Raw genomic sequence first — 17,481 nt, 5'->3', positions numbered from 1 at the left:
TGAGCAGAAACCTGAATGAAGGGAAGGAGTAAGCCACACCAGTGTCTTGGGGAAGACTGTCCTGGGCACAGAGAATAGCAGCTGTAAAGACCCTTAGATGCACACATTTGCTTGCTGTTAGTCGGGAACAGCAAGGAGACTAGTATGCAAGAGCACAGCGAGTGAGGAGAGGATAGAATTTAAGGAGGTCAGGGCTTGTGGGTGCTGGAGTGTGTAGAATCTTGCAGGCCTTGGTTAGGATGCCAGATTTACCTTTAGGTGTGCGGGGAAGCCCTCGCAGAGTTTGGTGTCTACGGCTGACTTGGAGAGACTAGATTGGAGGGGATCAGAAGTGGAAGCAGAGAGATCAGTTAGGAGGCTACAGCAGCATGTCTAATAAAGTTTTTGAGAATATATGTTCTGCTTTCCAAACAAAAATAGCCTTTGGTTTTTAACTGATTTTTAAATTGAGGGCTGACTATACTCGTTTTTAAAATGTTAGGAATGTAAAAATCTTGGGGAAAGATGGTTTTGTTAAATATAAATATTTCTCACATCTAAGTCTTTACTAACTAGCCATATTGATAAACAGCCCAAGGAATTGTTCCAGACCCTACAGGTCAAGCTCAGGCTTCTCATCTTTATTTAAATGTTTGTGTAAGGGTGGATAGCATTCAAGAGACTGAGAACTACACTCGAATATTCTTATCCTTGTTTAAAACCATCAGTGGGGGAAAAATGTCTTCACTAAATATCCCTTTTCAGCTGGAATAAACTTCTTTGTATTCTAGAACTTGTCCGTGCCAACGTTTTCACACTTCCTTTGTATTTTTCTTTTAGCTCATTATCAAATTATAGTGATTTGAAGAAAGATGCTGCTATGAACCTAAATGTTCCTAAAACTCCAGGAAGGCATGGATTGACAGCCACACCTCAGCAAAAACTCCTCTCCCAGCACCCACCACAGAAGCAGGGAAATGATACAGATAAGACTCAGGTTGTACAGACTTGCGTGGCTAACGGTGTAATGGCAGCACAAAACCGGATGGAATGTGAGGAGGATAAAGCGGCCACTCTGAGCCCAGATACTCCTATTCAAACTTCTGAACCCTTGCCCGATATGGACTTAGTGAATGGAGAAAGAGATGAAACTACCACAGGCCATGCATCACCCACAACAGATGACTGTGATGGAAATGCTTCTCACAGTAGCTGCAGGACTCCAACTGCAGACCCAGTGGTCCCCCTGGAAGAAGGACGGGCAGACACAGAAGCCAAGGTACAAGAGAGGGAAAATGGAGAAAGCCCTCTGGACCTGGAACAGCTGGACCAGCACCACGAGATGAAGGTAAAGCGTGAGACTGGCTCATAAGGAGGTGGAAGCACTGACTATTTTACTACTGTTTTAAAACTGTTTCGTAGCACCTGTGAAAATGAATGAGTCAGATCACCCACGCCACCAGTTAAACAATTTTCAAGCTCTAGCTGCTAATGGGTGTTTCCCGTACTCTCTGAGGAGATATTTCATTTTTTCTTCTGTGTAGTTTATGTTGTGATTTCAAGAGTCAAAACAGTGTGAAGACTTTGGTATAAGAAAATCACAGGCATATTGTCTTTACTTACATGGGAAAAAAATGTTCTTTGTTGCTCTAGATGTTAGGGCTGCATCTCTAATATTTATGGACTAATAAGCAAGAGGAAATTGTATAATCTTTGCTTTTCAGACGTTTCTAATCTAGTAAAAGAAATAGACCTGGAAGATTAACTTGCACTAGTATATGTTTCTTGTAAGGACATGAATATGGAAGTATTCACAAATTATTCAATGGATTATATCTGTAACTCTTTCCAGGCTTCTAGGTTTTTAAAATGTTTCTAATTAATGCACAATTATATAGTGAATAACTTAATCTTGGAGTTAGAAGTCTCTTTAAAGATCATCTTAGTTCAGCAATTCATTTATAGAAGAAGAAAGAGTCCCAGAAAGCTTAAGTAATTTTCCAGGGTCACAATCCTAGCCCAGACCCCTTGTGCTCTGACTCCCAGGCCTAGAGTCCCTGATGCAAGCAGTCAACAAATGTAAACGCCTAAATGCAGGAAATGTCAATGAATGCAGCAGCCATGAGTAATATCCCAGAGAGAGGTGAGACTGGGGCAGACTGGAAGTTTATATCCTTTCTAAAGAGGACAGAGTTCAATGAACCACCTGAATGGCATTTCTGCCCGTGTGCAAAATCTAAGCTAATAAAGAGCTCATTTGCTGGTTAAATATGTTCATAATTTACCTGTGCTGCTGCAGAAACTTTTATACAATTCCAGTAACGAGACCATTGCATTTGTATTCTTTATTTATGTTGATATAGTGCTTTGGAAAGATTAATAAATACGGCTTTTACAGGGTACTTGGGATTTCTTGGATCAAAGGTGCAATATAAGCATCATCATAGAGTTCCCTGGAACAGAAAGTTGTTTACGTCTCTGAAGACAAGAAAAACGTTTCCATTGCTTAGTCTCTCTTATCGATTTCAAATAACGATCTTTGTAGGAGAGTTGAGAATTAAAATTTTGACAATTATAGGAAAATTTGTAAATGACAAATATAAGCCCTAAATCTCTTTAGGATTTTTTATGGTGCTGTTTCTCAACTGGCATTACCATAGGCAGAAATTCAAAAGGACTGATACTATAATATTAAAAAGTGATTGATTGATGTATTCAGAACTTTAAAGTGAAATCTACCTTATGGTACAATTTTTCACTGACTCTCAAGAAAATCCCAAATAGACCAAGAGCCAGTGAATTATTTTCTTCCAGTTAGTGAATTAATTTTAGATGCTGACTCTCAAGGAGGGAAAGTTTAAATAAGGAAGTGGGTGGGAGAAAGTGACTCATACTTGGTAACATTATCTGAAACATTAGAGAAACAGGACATTGCTAAGTGAATCTCTTTACATCTCGATATCGCAGTAGATTTTAGTGTCTCTGTGCTTGAACCATGGTGAACAGAAGAGAAGGTTAGAACCAAGGAGCTCAAGACTCAAACATCTCTCCTTTCACAGCTGGGATGATGCCACCAGCAAGTATTTATCTAACAGTAAGAGCTATTCTTATTAAGGGAAATATTTCAATTGGTGATGGTGCCTGTGGTTGCTGAGTACTACTTTTCTTCCTGTCATATGTTATTATGTATGCATTTTCATAGATGAGTCTTATTTGGTTTGGGAAAAAGTTAATAGGGCTTTCCTATTAAACTAGTGAAACAGAATAGTACAGCTGGCCTTTTTCTTAAATGGGCATCTAAGTGGTGGATGGCACATGCTCTGTGTGGGAAGGAAAAGGACATTTTCTCTGCAAAGCTGTTGATCCAAACACCACATGTGTCTCCCATCTGAAAAGGAGTATTAGGATTTAATTTCTACATGGTGACAGTGTGTTCTTTGCTGCTCTGATGTTTGTTTCATTGCCTTTCCTTGTTCCAAAATGCAAAACTTAAATGTGAGCAGTGTCAAGATAATAAATTTTATCTTGCGTGTATTTTACCACAATTAAAAATAAAGAAGAAATCTTAAAAAGTAAAAAAGTAGTATATAGAGGACCAAACAATTGGAACCAGGACATCTTACTGCTCCTTCTAGGTCATCCACTAACTAGCAGTATGACCTTGAACAAATCAATTAAATTAGTTAATTAAGGTATTCTAAAATTCTTTAAGGAATATAAACTGAGTCTGACCTTAAGGCCCTTTTTAGTGATAATAATAGAATAATTCTGTGATGTTGTATGTAGGAATGTCCCTTTGTTGGCTGTAGCCCTGCAGGTGGTCAGCTGCTTCTTAAACTCTAATGTGTTGAACTTCTGAGACATGATGGAATATTTGAGTTTCACTAAGCAGACAACTGAAAAAAAATTACTTCAATCTTTATATAACTCAATATGGAGATTTACATCAGAAGAGTCTTAAATAAGTTTCGTTTAAACTAGAATTACATTTAATGGACGTTTCCTAAATGCCCACCAGGAGTGGGAGAACGATGGGTTGGGGGCTGGAAGGGAGGAGTAGAGTAGAATCATAAAGATGAAGTTCAGGAAAGTAGATACATATTAAAATATATCTTGAGCAATCATTATTAATAATTGAGAACTGACTTGAAAATAGTCTCTGCTTGTGTAACTGTTTCACTGATTATCTAATGTATTTTGATCAAGAATCACGTTCAATGGTGAATATAGAATACTGCTATTTTTACCATGTAAAAGATAAAGAATACCTACCTCATTGGAACTACTGACTCTGCCATGCTTTAGCAAAGCAACACTTTTCCAATGTTTAAACTGTTTACATCACTAGTGATCTAGATTACAGCCAGACACCTCAGAGTAAGCAGATATTTCTTTAAAACCTCAGGACCAAAAGAAGATGTTAGCACTTTGTGATACCTTTAGCTCTCACCCACAAGGTGTTAACAGTATCTTTAAATTAAAGTTAATCATGTATTACAGCACATTAAAAGACTGAAAGCTACTAAAGAGGAGATGTTGTTACAAGGAAACATATTAAAATCCATAAATTACAGGAAAGGCAGAGGCAAAGGAATATCGTAGTGTGTATGCTTGTGCCTCCACAGGTATGCATACTTGAGGGCATCAGAAAATACAAGTATTATAATTCCTGTTTGGCATGATGAATTTGGGTTATCATAAGTAGCTTAAACTATATTAGGAGACTCAGGTAAATGGGTCAGTACACTTTAGAATGAATTTCATTAAGAGTGGTTATCTTCTCAGATGCGTAGGCTTCAGTGGCAAAGCTTTAGTAGAAATGCACTAATGTGGGATGTGGCATTCATTGATTATGCTATATAAATGAAAACTCTTTAGAGTTTTCATGAGCCTTTTAATAGGATGTTTTAACAAGTTGTATTGGTAGATTTTTCTGGTTTATTCACAATGTTCCCTTCCTCTGTGTTTCATACAGCAAGCCAAATATAAATGTGTAGATGTGCACTTTTTAAGACTAAAGTTTATATAAATAACAAATCTTTGTTATTGGCAACATAAGTAGCAGGGTATTAAAACTCTAATAATAGAAATTTTATCAAAAATATAACATAAACAGATTTTTAGGAAGTTAACCTTTCATTTCACCAAAAATGAAAGAAATTATGTAATAAAGTAGGGGATAGATGAAGGAAGTGTCCACAAAGTAGAGATTTATAGACACATATTATTATTTTTTTTTTACTTAAATGTTTATTTCCTGGTTATTTCTGGTTTTTTAATTACCATTTTACTTATATTTTTATATAAGCCTTGAAGGCTTATAACTTTTGAACATATTAGCAAATTAAGAAATTAACTCCTAGGGAAAAGAATGACAGAGAATCCCATTCAGAAGTAAATTGCAAACAGAAAACCAGTGTTGTAATTCAAGTTAATTCACTTTTCCTTTTTTTCCTTCAATTTCCTCTCACTAAGTTTAATTGTAATTCTTAAAATTGTTGATTAATTTTACAGGGTGTAATGTGAGGTATCAAAGTTTTCTTGGAGTTAAAACATAATGCCTACCTTGGTTATCCATTTCTTTCTTTTTTTTTTTAATATTTATTTATTTTTTGTGAGGGAGATCAGCCCTGAGCTAACATCTGTGCTAATCCTCCTCTTTTTGCTGAGGAAGACCGGCTCTGAGCTAACATCTATTGCTAATCCTCCTCCGTTTTGTCCCCAAAGCCCCAGTAGATAGTTGTATGTCATAGTTGCACATCCTTCCAGTTGCTGTATGTGGGACGCGGCCTCAGCACGGCCAGACAAGTGGTGCGTCAGTGTGCGCCCGGGATCCGAACCCGGGCTGCCAGTAGTGGAGCGCGCGCACTTAACTGCTACGCCACCGGGCCGGCCCAGTTATCCATTTCTTATGATGGGCTACAAGTTCTTTTTTGGTAAACCTTTAAATTTCCTTTAGCTCACTTCTTAACAAATAAGGGGACAACTGTTGAGGTCTTGTTAGATTTGAAGACAAATAGTAAGTGACTCCTGAGCTATTTCTTCTCTTGCCAAATCAGCTGTAATTCCAAGAAAGGGAAAGACAGCACAAGCAAAGAAATTATCCAGCTTCACTAATCGGTCTTTCGCTGTTGCTAGTATTACAATGAAAGCTCCAACTAAAGTTGTAGGAGTTTTAAAACAATGTGTCAGATAATGGAAAATTGCCCCCCTAACTTGCGGATAAGTTCATAAAAGTCTTGAGGATAGCTTTTCTTTATTCACTTAGGACTGAATGGTGAACTCAGAAACTTCCTTATTTGGTGGCGACGCTGTTTAGTATGTTGGAAAGGTATAAGAAAGAGAAATGAGAAAAAATGAACTTCAGAGAGCCTGTACCTGAAAAAACCACCTATTGTTCAGTTTGCAAATTCAGTGTGCCAGGCTCACTCTCTAGGTGCTGGAAACAGAAGTGAACAAGACAAGCCCTGCCAACAAACTCTGAGTCTTCTGAGGGCACAGAGAAAGAGACATAAATAAATCACCCTAATATGGTGCAATAAGTACTTTGGAAACACAGAAGAGGAAAGACCTGTGCCTGGAGGAGGGCTGGTTGAGGGGTGGACTGCTGAAAAGCTGTTGAATTGGGCTTGAAGAAAGAGTAGGAGGTTGCTGGGTGGTCCACCATGGACAGGAAGGGGGTGAGGTAGAGAGGAGAATGAGAAATGAGGGAAAGTGTGGTGAGAAATGAGCAGAGGCAAGATGCCATATTTGGGTGTAGGGTTAGAGAAATGAGTATGGGAGCAGAAGGATAGGCTTACAAAGAAAATGTAAGCTAAGGACACATTGCAATGGCTTTGTATGCCTAAGTCGTGTTTTTTTTCCTCCTGAAAGCAACGGAGAGTTTTTAAAGAGATTTTTAAAAGTCTGAATAAAAATTAATAATGCTTTGTAGAAAAATCAAGAAAATGCAACAAAGCATAGAGAATACAAAAAACACCCGTAATTCCATTCCAGCTTGTTTTTCTGAGCTGATTTTTTTAAAAAACACATTCAATAGCATAATGTATGGTCATTCTGCATCCTGTTTTGTTGGATTAAACATAGATATTTCCCAGGTTATTTCAAACTTTCCATAAGCCCAATACTATCTTGGTCTCAGAGGCACTTAATTAAAGCATGGAAGTGACATGATTATACATCTGTGGGTTTTAGAAAAATGAGTCAGATCAAAGGACAAACAGATGGATCAGGGTACACGGTTAGTAAGCAACTGCAGAAGTCCAGGTGTGAGAGGATGGGGTCCCGGATGTGGCAGAGGGTTAGGACGAGGAAGAGCGATTTCTGTCAGAAATCTCTCCGTGACTAGATGTAGAGAATGAATCATGTTCAACTCCTAGCTTGGATGAAGTGGCAGATGGTGCACCACTTACTGAACTATAAGAGAATAGAAAGAACACTATATTTGGGGGACAGAAAAGTTAATTGGGTTTAGACATACTGAATTTGAGTGACTTCTGGATCATCCAGGTGAAGATGCCTAAAACCAAAATGGAATATTCTGGAGACTTTATGGTTTATTGGTTAAGGGTGAAGACTTTAGAATTAAAAGAGGTGAGTTCAAATCCCAGCTCCATACTTATCAGCTTGGACATGGCACTTTAACATAAATCTCCAGACCTCGGTATCCTAACATGTTAATGAAATAATTGAGGTGGCAGACAGGAAGGAAAGTAATTGTGTTTGGAATGAGGGGAGGGAGTAGAGTTGCTAATTAGGTTAGTTTTGTACTCCTGAGTTTATGGCATCTGCAAGACATCCATTTGGAGATATTAATTAAGCAAGTGGAAATATGGATCTGGAGCTCAGGAAGGAGGATAAGAACGTAAGAGGATGTACATAAGGGTGTGATTAATATTGCCAAAATAGAATGTGTAGGAAGAGGAAGACGGCCAAGGACTGAGCCCTAGAGAGCACAAACATAGTCAAAAGGGGAACATAGTGAATTTTCTGAGAGGAAAAAGAAGAAGAGAGAGCAGTGTTGTGAGAACCACTGGGCTTGGGGGCGGGGCACATAAGTATTGGTGAGCTTATGAGGACAGTCATCATGTAGAATATGGAACTAGGAGTTAACCTGGAGACCGAGGCCTTTACTGGGTCATTATAGCTAACTAGCTCAGTGAACCTGGGCAATCAAATGAAATTGAGTGAATTTATTTTGCACATATACTGTGTGCAAGGCACTGCAGTGACCACAAAGAGGAAATTAACAGTTGAGGAGGATTAAGATAAATAAATGGCCATTACTTAAGATATCATGAGGTAAAGGGGAAAGGAGAACTCAAAGATAAAGCCAAGGGTCAAAGCGTGGTTGAGAGGGTGAATTCCTTGTTGTTAGCACAAATGGAGAAGTCAGGCAGAGAGTCTGGAACTCAGTGAGTGAGATACGGAGAGAGCACAGTGTAGAGGTGACTTGTAGGCTTGGTGCTGGATCTGTCGATTTGGGAAGTGCCCCATAGAGGCCAGTGGGATATCTTCCAGGGGTGGGGCTTGGATCTTGAGGACAGTGGAGGAGGTTAGCTCTTGTGGTAACTTGTGATCAAGATTTTGAGCACCCAGGTCAGAGACAGTGGGACCAATCAGCAGTCTGTCCAGCATCGCCGAGTGGCCTAGAACTCAAGAAAGAGAAAAGCCAACTTGGAGTGTGAGTGAGCCAGAATCAGCAAGTCAGCAGTGCCAAGAGAACCAAGGGATGACGAGTTTAACAGAATAGTGATGTGAACCAGGAGATTTGTGGAAAGTCAGATGCTTGGAGGTCAAGATGCACATATAGATCCAGTTTAGTATGGGTGTGAGAAAGGGAAAGGTCAGATCTTGAAAACACAGCAGTTGTTGTATGTGGCTTAAAAAACCAAAAACCAAACAAAAAGAGAGCAACACGCCGTAACCTGGTGGTCAGGAAGGTAGGCTCAAGAGCTAGACTCTCCAGGTTTGAATCCCAGCTCAGCCACTTACCAGCTGTGTGACCTTGAGCGGGTCACTTAAACTTCTCTATATTTTGGTTTCCTCATCTGTAAGGTGGAGGTACCTCATAATGCTACCGAATGACGTTATTACGAGGCATAGATCATTTAATAGTTGTAAAGAACTTAGAACAGTGCCTTAAAACATAATGTGAGCTGTGTTTGTTCATTAAACATAAAATAAAATCTGGTTTCCTCATTTGTAAGTCAAGATGAATAGACTCATGACCTGAGATGCCCCTTAATAGATCCCAGATTCACCATATCTTGCCTGGTCAACACCCCAGCACCTGTCAGTCCATTTTAAACTGAGACGCTCCCTTGCAAGATGCACAGAGATCAGTTTGCCTGCCTTTTCCTTTTTAACTTAGGTTTCCTGTATTTCTTTTTGTTTCTCTTGCCTGAAGGCTGTAGGTTGTTACCAAGTAAGTCACCCTCATGAATATGTACAAGGTTTTAACTTCAGGGAATCATCATCAGAAATATTTATAACTGACCTAATTACTCTGATGCTCAGCCTAGACTTGAGATCAGTTAATTCTGTTATTGATTATGAGTATCTATTAAATTCTTCTTGGTGCCGGATCTTTAATTTCTGCAAAACCCAAAGTACAGTTTAGCCTAATACATACTAAATTGGGTACAAGAAGAGCAAAGTTCTTCTCTCTTTGCTACCATTTATTTCCCGTCTGACCTTGTGCAACTAACCAAATTGTCCTTCTCAGTGCAAGAAGCTCTCTTTCTCCCTTCTCCCCACCCTGTCTCGAAAGGATATAATTTAAACCTTCAGATTAAAGCTCTTTACTTGCCTGTTCTCCTCTTTTGAATTGGATAAATAGTGTAGAGGACATAACATTGGAAAAATATTGGTGCTGAGTCGAAAGTAGGCTTGGACTTTGCTCCCAAAGCTTCCTGAAGGATCCTGAAGGATCATGCTAAAGTGACAGACTGTGCTTGTGACACTGTATTATGAAGCACTGGGAAAGGAATAACATCTGTGTGTCATAGTGAGCATTCTCTCTTTCTGGTAACGTGAACCTGGTGATAAATTTCTTGCTGGTTACAAATCTTCCCTGAGACTATGTGACCTTCCTAATGGCATTATTACATGATCTTAATTGAACACAAAATCTGTGTTTTATTCCCTTACCTTCTCATTTTCTCGTTCCCCAAATCCGAGGAATTCTCTTAGTTAAAAGGCTGTAATAGGGACCAGCCTGGTGGTGTAGTGGTTAAGTTCGTGCACTCAGCTTTGGCGGCCCAGGGTTCGCGGGTTTGGATCCCAGGTGCAGACCGCCGCACCGCTCATCAAACCATGCTGTGGCAGCATCCCATATGCAAAATAGAGGAAGGCTGGCATGGATGTTAGCTCAGGGGCCATCCTCAAGCAAAAAGAGGAAGATTGGCAACAGATGTTAGCTTAGGGCCGCTCTTCATGACCAAAAATAAAGGCTGTATCAGAGCAAGAACTTTGTTTTCACAAACTTGGATTTGAATCCTGCCTCAGTCACTTATGACTGTAGGACTGTATGCTGTATGACTTTGGGCAGATTTCCCAGCCTCACTAAGACACAGCTTCCCCATCTATAAAATGAAGGAATAATGCTGCCTCCTTCACAGGAGTATTAGGAAGATTACGTTAGATAATTCATGTGAAGCACGTAGGATAGTGCCTAGCACAGTAAGTGATCCATAGTGAGGATTATCACTGTCTTTGTTGTGATAGCTTCCCTTGATTTTCCTGCTCCTTAGTGTAGTGAGAAAGAATGCTGGAATGAAAATATCTAACACAAGTTAGCGATTTTAAGATGCTTTTTGAGATGATAGGCCTATTATGTGACATTTAAATATCATTGTGGTCTAATTTTAAATTATGACCTAGAGCCACATTGAAGACTTTGATGTCTGGAAATACATTCAAAATGACATATCAAAATTGATGCATCTCATAAATTGTGGTACAAAATCCAGTGTTTATTCTCTAAGCTGACTCATCTTATTATGAGAGAATGGACTTCAGGGAACGCAGAGACGTGTGTAACTATGTAAAGCCACATCTTCCTTCTCTGTGGAAAAATATAATTAACTGACAGCAGATTTGGGTAGAAATTTGCCAGAACCAAGAAACATTCATTCCAGTCCTATAAAAACATGATAATTTATATCATATTGTTTTGAATATAACCTCTAATAAATATACAGAGAAGGCTGTAAGAACTTTTTGTGTGTATGTGTGAGGAAGACTAGGCCTGAGCTAACATCCGTGGCCAATCCTCCTCTTTTTGCTGAGGAAGATTGGCCCTGGGCTAACATCCGTGCCCATCTTCCTCTACTCTATATGGGATGCCGCCACAGCATGGCTTCACAAGCAGTGCATCCGTGCGTGCCCGGGATCCGAACCTGCGAACCCCGGGCTGCCAGAGCAGAGTGTGCAAACTTAAGCGCTACGCCACCGGGCTGGCCCCTGTAAAACCTTTTAGTAGTTTAGATTCAATGGTTTTAGAAAAAAAAAAAAAATTCTTATAAAATCACAAGAACATATATGGAAGAGTTATAAAAGATAATTGAGGAGTTATAAAGTACAATATCAATGTCAGATTCATTTTATTTTATTTTTTTTTATTTTTTTAAAGACAACTTTTTTTTTTTTTAATTTTTATTTATTTATTTTTCCCCCAAAGCCCCAGTAGATAGTTGTATGCCATAGCTGCACATCCTTCTAGTTGCTGTATGTGGGATGCGGCCTCAGCATGGCCGGAGAAGCAGTGCGTTGGTGCGCGCCCAGGATCTGAACCCGGGCCGCCAGCATCGGAGCGCACGCACTCAACCGCTAAGCCACGGGGCCGGCCCCAGATTCATTTTAAAATAATGGAAGCTTTTGCCCTTAAGGCATCTTTCAGGAAACTGTTCATTTGCATTTACAAAATTCTTTCCAAAATGTCTGCTCCCTTTCTTGGTGGTTTTGAGGCCTGTGGCAGGGCGTATGGCACTAAGATGTTGAAGAATGAATCACTGGCTCCAGGCATGCATTTTCTGCCTATCCAGTTAATGAACTCTGTGAGCTGCCGTGGGGGCTCTTTGTCCCGGTTCCTGCCTGCCAGAAGGGCTGAACAGAGCTGCAGGAGCTGGTGGCGTCTGCAGATGAGGAGGCAGAACTGACACTGCAGCACCTTCGTGAGCCAGCGGGTGCCGGCTGAGCCTAACCCCAGTGAGGACGGAGCTGATCTCGACTCAAGGGGCCCGGCTCTGTGCAGGTGCACAGTAATAGCCTGGGAAGTGCAGCAAGCAGAAAGAGAAAAGCAAATTGTAGCATCTATTATTGTAACAGGAGTGTGTCTTACTTTTCAAATCTGGAAGTTTAAATATCCTCTAGATTTTGTTTGAGGCAATACTCTGGGAATCCGCTTTCAATATATGAGTATAGTTTCATATATTTGCAAGTGAAAAAAAAACCCACTCTATTTTATAGAGGGATATCAAAAATAAGATGCTTTTTTTAATAGCATATTTATAGTAATTTCAAAAAGTCAAGTCTGTGTATTAGGTTTTAGTAGAAGCAAATAGGATTATTTATTAAATCAGTGTTGTGTAACCATTATTGTTTTCCAAAGAATCACAAGAATAAATGACTTCTTAGTAAAGTGCTAAGCATAAAGTAGACGTTTTATAGTTCTGAAGTGGCAAATAGTAAGAAACAGTATTATATAACTTTACCTGTTTAACTTTCTATTTAAAATATCACGCTACAGCCTCAATGTACCAGCAATTTTCAAACTATTTTGTCTTATTTAAGCATAAGTCTGAGAGTGTAATAGAGCCCCATGCATGCAGATAGATCATATATTTCTCCCTAAATGTATTCATAAATAAGTTTCAGTAACTAAACAATTTTTTTAAAAGTTGGAAGCCGTCATATTATTATATCAAATATGACTGAATTTTTATATCTGATAATTATTCTAAAATACTGAAAAATCTGCTGTAAATAGAATTTACTTTGGAAAAATAATTAATGTATAAATTAAAATGCATAGTAGGTACCACATTCCATTTTTAAGTGGATATTGGTATTTTGTTAGTCTGTTCACTTGCAGGCGCTTATTACAGTCTTGTTTTTTGTTGCAAAGAAGGGTTAGAGAGCCAATTATTTACTGAATAGTTACTTAAAATCATGTACTCTTCTATATGATTAGAATCTGATTCAGTTACCTTGTAATTGTGTGACCTCTTCGAGCCTCAAGATTTTGTTTTGTTGTGTGTATGTGCTGCCTGTAAAACAGGAATGATAACAGTACCTATTTTATAGAGTTGTTGTAAGGATTAGTCAATTTATATAAAATACTTATTAACAGTGTCTGGCACATAAGCAATCAGTGAATAAGTGTTAGCTGTTGTTATTATGGTGACATGATTACTATTGTTGTGATTAACCTAAAGCAAGGCTCCCTGAGTCCGTGATTTCCTTATCTCCACCACAAAATCCCTAGTAACTTTTCACAAACCTCTGTGTGAGTGAGTGATTAAACTGTATGTCAGCAAGCTTACTTTTGCTTCTCTTTGTGTTGGCTTTGGCAAGGTCAGAGACCTCATGTTAGATGACCATCTGTGTGGAAGGAACATAGCTTTTGCTAATAACTGCTGGCATTCCCTGGATTTTGCAAAATATGACCAGGATACCCACAATTTGCCACATTCAGCTAAAGTATGATTTGCAGTCAGCAAAAGATTGTTTCTTATAAGCTTCCTATTTAAGATCCCGTAGGATGTGGAAGACCTCAGGGGTGACTTCATTGCATAGCAATAATAGACAGTATGACTTGTTGGTTAATGAATTCTCTGACTCATAAAAGATGTATTATTTTATCATGGCACAAATTCTGCTGGATTGTTTTCTTTAAGATATTTGTCAGAACTAGAATCTGAACATATAAAAGAGTGTGAGTGTGTCAGAAAAGATACATCACCACTATTATATTAGAGTAAAACTAAGGGCTTGAAAAGAACAAACTACTAATACTGATAACAACATGGATGTATCTCAGATACATTTTGATAAGTGAAAGAAGCAAGACTCAAAAGGCACATACTGTGATTCCATTTACACATTCTGGAACAGGACGGATCAGCAGTTACCAGGAGCTGGTTGTAGGAGAGGAGTGGAGTGAACTATAGAGGGACCTAAGAAAAGTTTGGATAGAAATGTTCTGTATCTTGATTGTGGTGGTGGTGACATGATTGTAAGCATTTGTCAAAACTCCTCCAACTATACACCAGAAGAGTGAATTTTGCTATTTGTAAATTATATCTCAATTAATCCGGCTTAAAAAACCAGAACACACACAAATGGCTTGTAGTGTTGATGCAGGTCAGTATTTCCTTTGAGTATGTAGAATTGCATATTACTGTACTTTATCTTCCTCTGAAATGTTGATTTATGTATTTACTGTATATTTGTGTTCACTTATTACAGTTTGAAAGTCACATTTTTAGCTCATTAAGTATTTTACTTTCTCCTCTATAAGTAGTAATTATTTAAAAATTACTTGGAAGTTTTTCAGTTTCACAGAATATACTGCATATGTTTCATAGTATTTAAGTTTTCTGTATTAATCAGGATGCTTCTAGCTACAAATAACACCAGTAATACTCAACCTGGCTTAAACAATAAGGAAGTTTATTGGCTTCATCTCTATAGTTTGGGGATGGCCGCTCATAGCACTCAAGCCTACACATACCATCATGTACATGGAGTAGTCAAGAGAGATGTCTTTTTCCATGGTTCTTCCTTAAGAGTAGGAAAACGCCCTTTTCTAAAGCCCCCAGCACATACTCCCTCATGTCTCACTGGCTCCTGAACTAATGTGTACTCTTGATTATTACACCATTCAGGGCCCCCCTTTTGATCTGGGGATGAGGTCAGTTTCCCCAAAGGAAAGGCTCCATAGTAGTGGGGTAGATACACCAAGGAAATCTGGATACCATTAAGAAATTGGGGGGGGGGGTGCGGCCCCGTGGCGTAGCCGTTAACTGCGCACGCTCCGCTGCTGGTGGCCCGGGTTCGGATCCCGGGCGCGCACCAATGCACCGCTTGTCAGGCCATGCTGTGGCAGCGCCCCATATAAAGTGGAGGAAGATGGGCACAGATGTTAGCCCAGGGCCATTCTTCCTCAGCAAAAAAGGGAGGATTGGCGTGGATGTTAGCTCAGGGCTGATCTTCCTCACAAAAAGAAAGAAATTGGGGGGAAAGGATGCCAGGCAGGCAAGCAACAATGCTAGTACTTTACCCTGAATTTATTGTTAAACCAAAACCTTCACTAATTGTGGAATTTGATGACTGCATAGTTCTTATTTCAGTATTTCTGAGACCACAAATTATTTAAGCAGTATTATGTTACTTTACCTAAAGACTTCACATGAAAATACCTCATTGCAATGCTGCTGTAAGAAGCAACATGATAACTTTCCACATTAGAAGAGATATTGTGTATAAAGCATAAAGTAGATCTCATATATGTTGAACACAGTGAAGTATTCATACACTTAATAGCATTTTATAAACAGTTTAAAATGTAGCATTTACACAAATTAGACACTGGTGTAAAATTACTCTGGTCTACTTTGGTACTCAAGTTTTTACTAAATGCTTATTGTACTGCATACTTTCCTGGAATGAAAAGGGTGTTTCAGCAAAGTAACCAGGTAGAAAATTTCTAAATAAAAAGATATTTAGGTGTAAAATGCATTTTAGTAGGACCAGCCCCAAGGGCTTTGGATAGTTGAAGAAGGCTCCATGTGGCAAGGGATGGAAATTCAGCAGCCCATCAAAAAGAAAGTAAGTCTTAAACACCTAGAGAGATACAGCAAGAGCATATGCCAGGCAGAGAGGATGGAAAGAAAAAAGATTTGGAGATGGCCAGGGATGTGTTTGGATAAAAGTGGATAGATCATTGTGTTTGGAGAGAAGGGTGCCTGTAAAGACACAATGAGAAAGAAGTTTGAGGAAGTGAATAGAGACAAAGTTTGAACAACCCTGAATGGTATACAGAGTCTGGATTTTATCCTGTTGGTGAAAGGACTATTGAAGGCTTTACTTTCTGTGGGAAACAGGATTATCTGGGCAAAGCAGAGTTTTAGAAAGATTCTTCATACAGCGGTATACAAGGTAGGTTAGAGCAAAAAATAGTAGAATCAGATCATTTGGCAACTAATGATTGGCCTGGGCTTGAGATATGGTATAATCAAAACAGAGTGGCTGGCAGGGATGAGAACTTAAAGGATGAATGCTAAAGACATAATATCATGAGTAGGAGTTGGTAGCTGACTGGATTTTGTGGTAGGGAACTAAATTTAAAGTAATTCAAGATACCAAAGTAGATAACTGGAAAGGGATGGAACCATTGCCAGGATGGTAAAGTTTGGGGGCTGAGGGTGTGGTAGGATAGAGGTTTTCCAGAAAACATGAGTTTGGTCTTAGTGGTAATGAAGTGGTTATAAAGGGTTCGGCCTGGTGGGGTAATGGTTAAGTGCGCGTGCTCCGCTTCAGCGGTCTGGGGTTCGCAGGTTCGGAGGCCAGGCGCAGACCAGCGCACCACTTGTCAAGCCATGCTGTGGCGGAGTCCCATATAAAGTAGAGGAAGATGGGCATGGATGTTAGCCCACAGCCAATCTTCCTCAGCAAAAAGAGGAGGATTGGCGGCAGATGTTAGCTCAGGGCTAGTCTTCCTCCCCCAAAAAAAAAAAAAAAAAGTGGTGATAAATGTCCAACAATAGGTATGTGAGACTGCTACTCATTCATACAGTCAGCCATATTTTATTGTGTGTCAGTGTTTCATTGAAGCATTGTAGTTGACACAGGAGATAGAGCAGTTAACAAGGAAAAGAAATGTCCTGGGGCTGGCCCCGTGGCATAGCGGTTAAGTGCACGCTCTCCGCTGCTGACGGCCCGGGTTCGGATCCCGGCCGCGCACTGATGCACCCCTTGTCAGGCCATGCTGTGGCGGCGTCCCACAGAAAGTAGAGGAAGATGGGCACGGATGTTAGCCCAGGGCCAGTCTACCTCAGCAAAAAGAGGAGGATTGGCATGGATGTTAGCTCAGGACTGATCTTCCTCACAAAAAAAAACAAAAAAAGAAATGTTCCCATCCTTGTGGAACTAGCAAGGTTATACACATATATTTAAGAGTTAAGCAAATATATACTGAGGAAATAATAAAATGTGGATTTAATTAAAAATAATATGGGTAGAGGGAGATGGGTGGGGGCAGAGGTGAAACAAGATTAGCAATGAATTGATAGTTGTTGAATCTCAGTGATGGACATATGGGGGTTCATTTTACTATTTTCTTTAGTTTTATATATGATTGAAATTTTCCACAATAAAATGTTTTTTGAAAAGGTAAAAAGTTCTGTGCATAGAGCTAATAATTAGACGAGATACCTGAGAGAGTGATGAAATCGTGTCCAAAGAGTAGCCTGAGAGAGGTAGGGAAAAAATGAGGAA

At 39.3% G+C, this 17,481-nt stretch overlaps 1 protein-coding gene across 8 annotated transcripts in view; it reads left to right on the top strand.

Moving 5' to 3' along the window:
* Positions 1-17,481, top strand: part of FGD4 (FYVE, RhoGEF and PH domain containing 4) — a 199,599-nt gene that overhangs the window by 143,751 nt on the left and 38,367 nt on the right. For 7 of the 8 annotated variants that reach the window (XR_015554970.1, XM_087442579.1, XM_087442580.1 and 4 more), the window contains one exon: positions 820-1,327. Coding sequence is in view for 7 of the 8 variants with exons in the window: in XM_087442579.1 (XP_087298705.1) it covers positions 820-1,327 (508 nt within the window). In the remaining variant the exon portion in view is untranslated. Of the gene's footprint in view, positions 1-819; positions 1,328-2,946; positions 3,074-17,481 lie in introns of those variants that run through there. The other variant, XM_014795868.2, reaches the window with a different exon arrangement.

The sequence above is a fragment of the Ceratotherium simum genome, chromosome 17, assembly GCF_057802395.1.
Source record: "Ceratotherium simum simum isolate JZ-2026a chromosome 17, ASM5780239v1, whole genome shotgun sequence".
Taxonomy (NCBI): Eukaryota; Metazoa; Chordata; class Mammalia; order Perissodactyla; family Rhinocerotidae; genus Ceratotherium; species Ceratotherium simum.
This window is presented reverse-complemented; position numbering and strand designations above follow the sequence as displayed.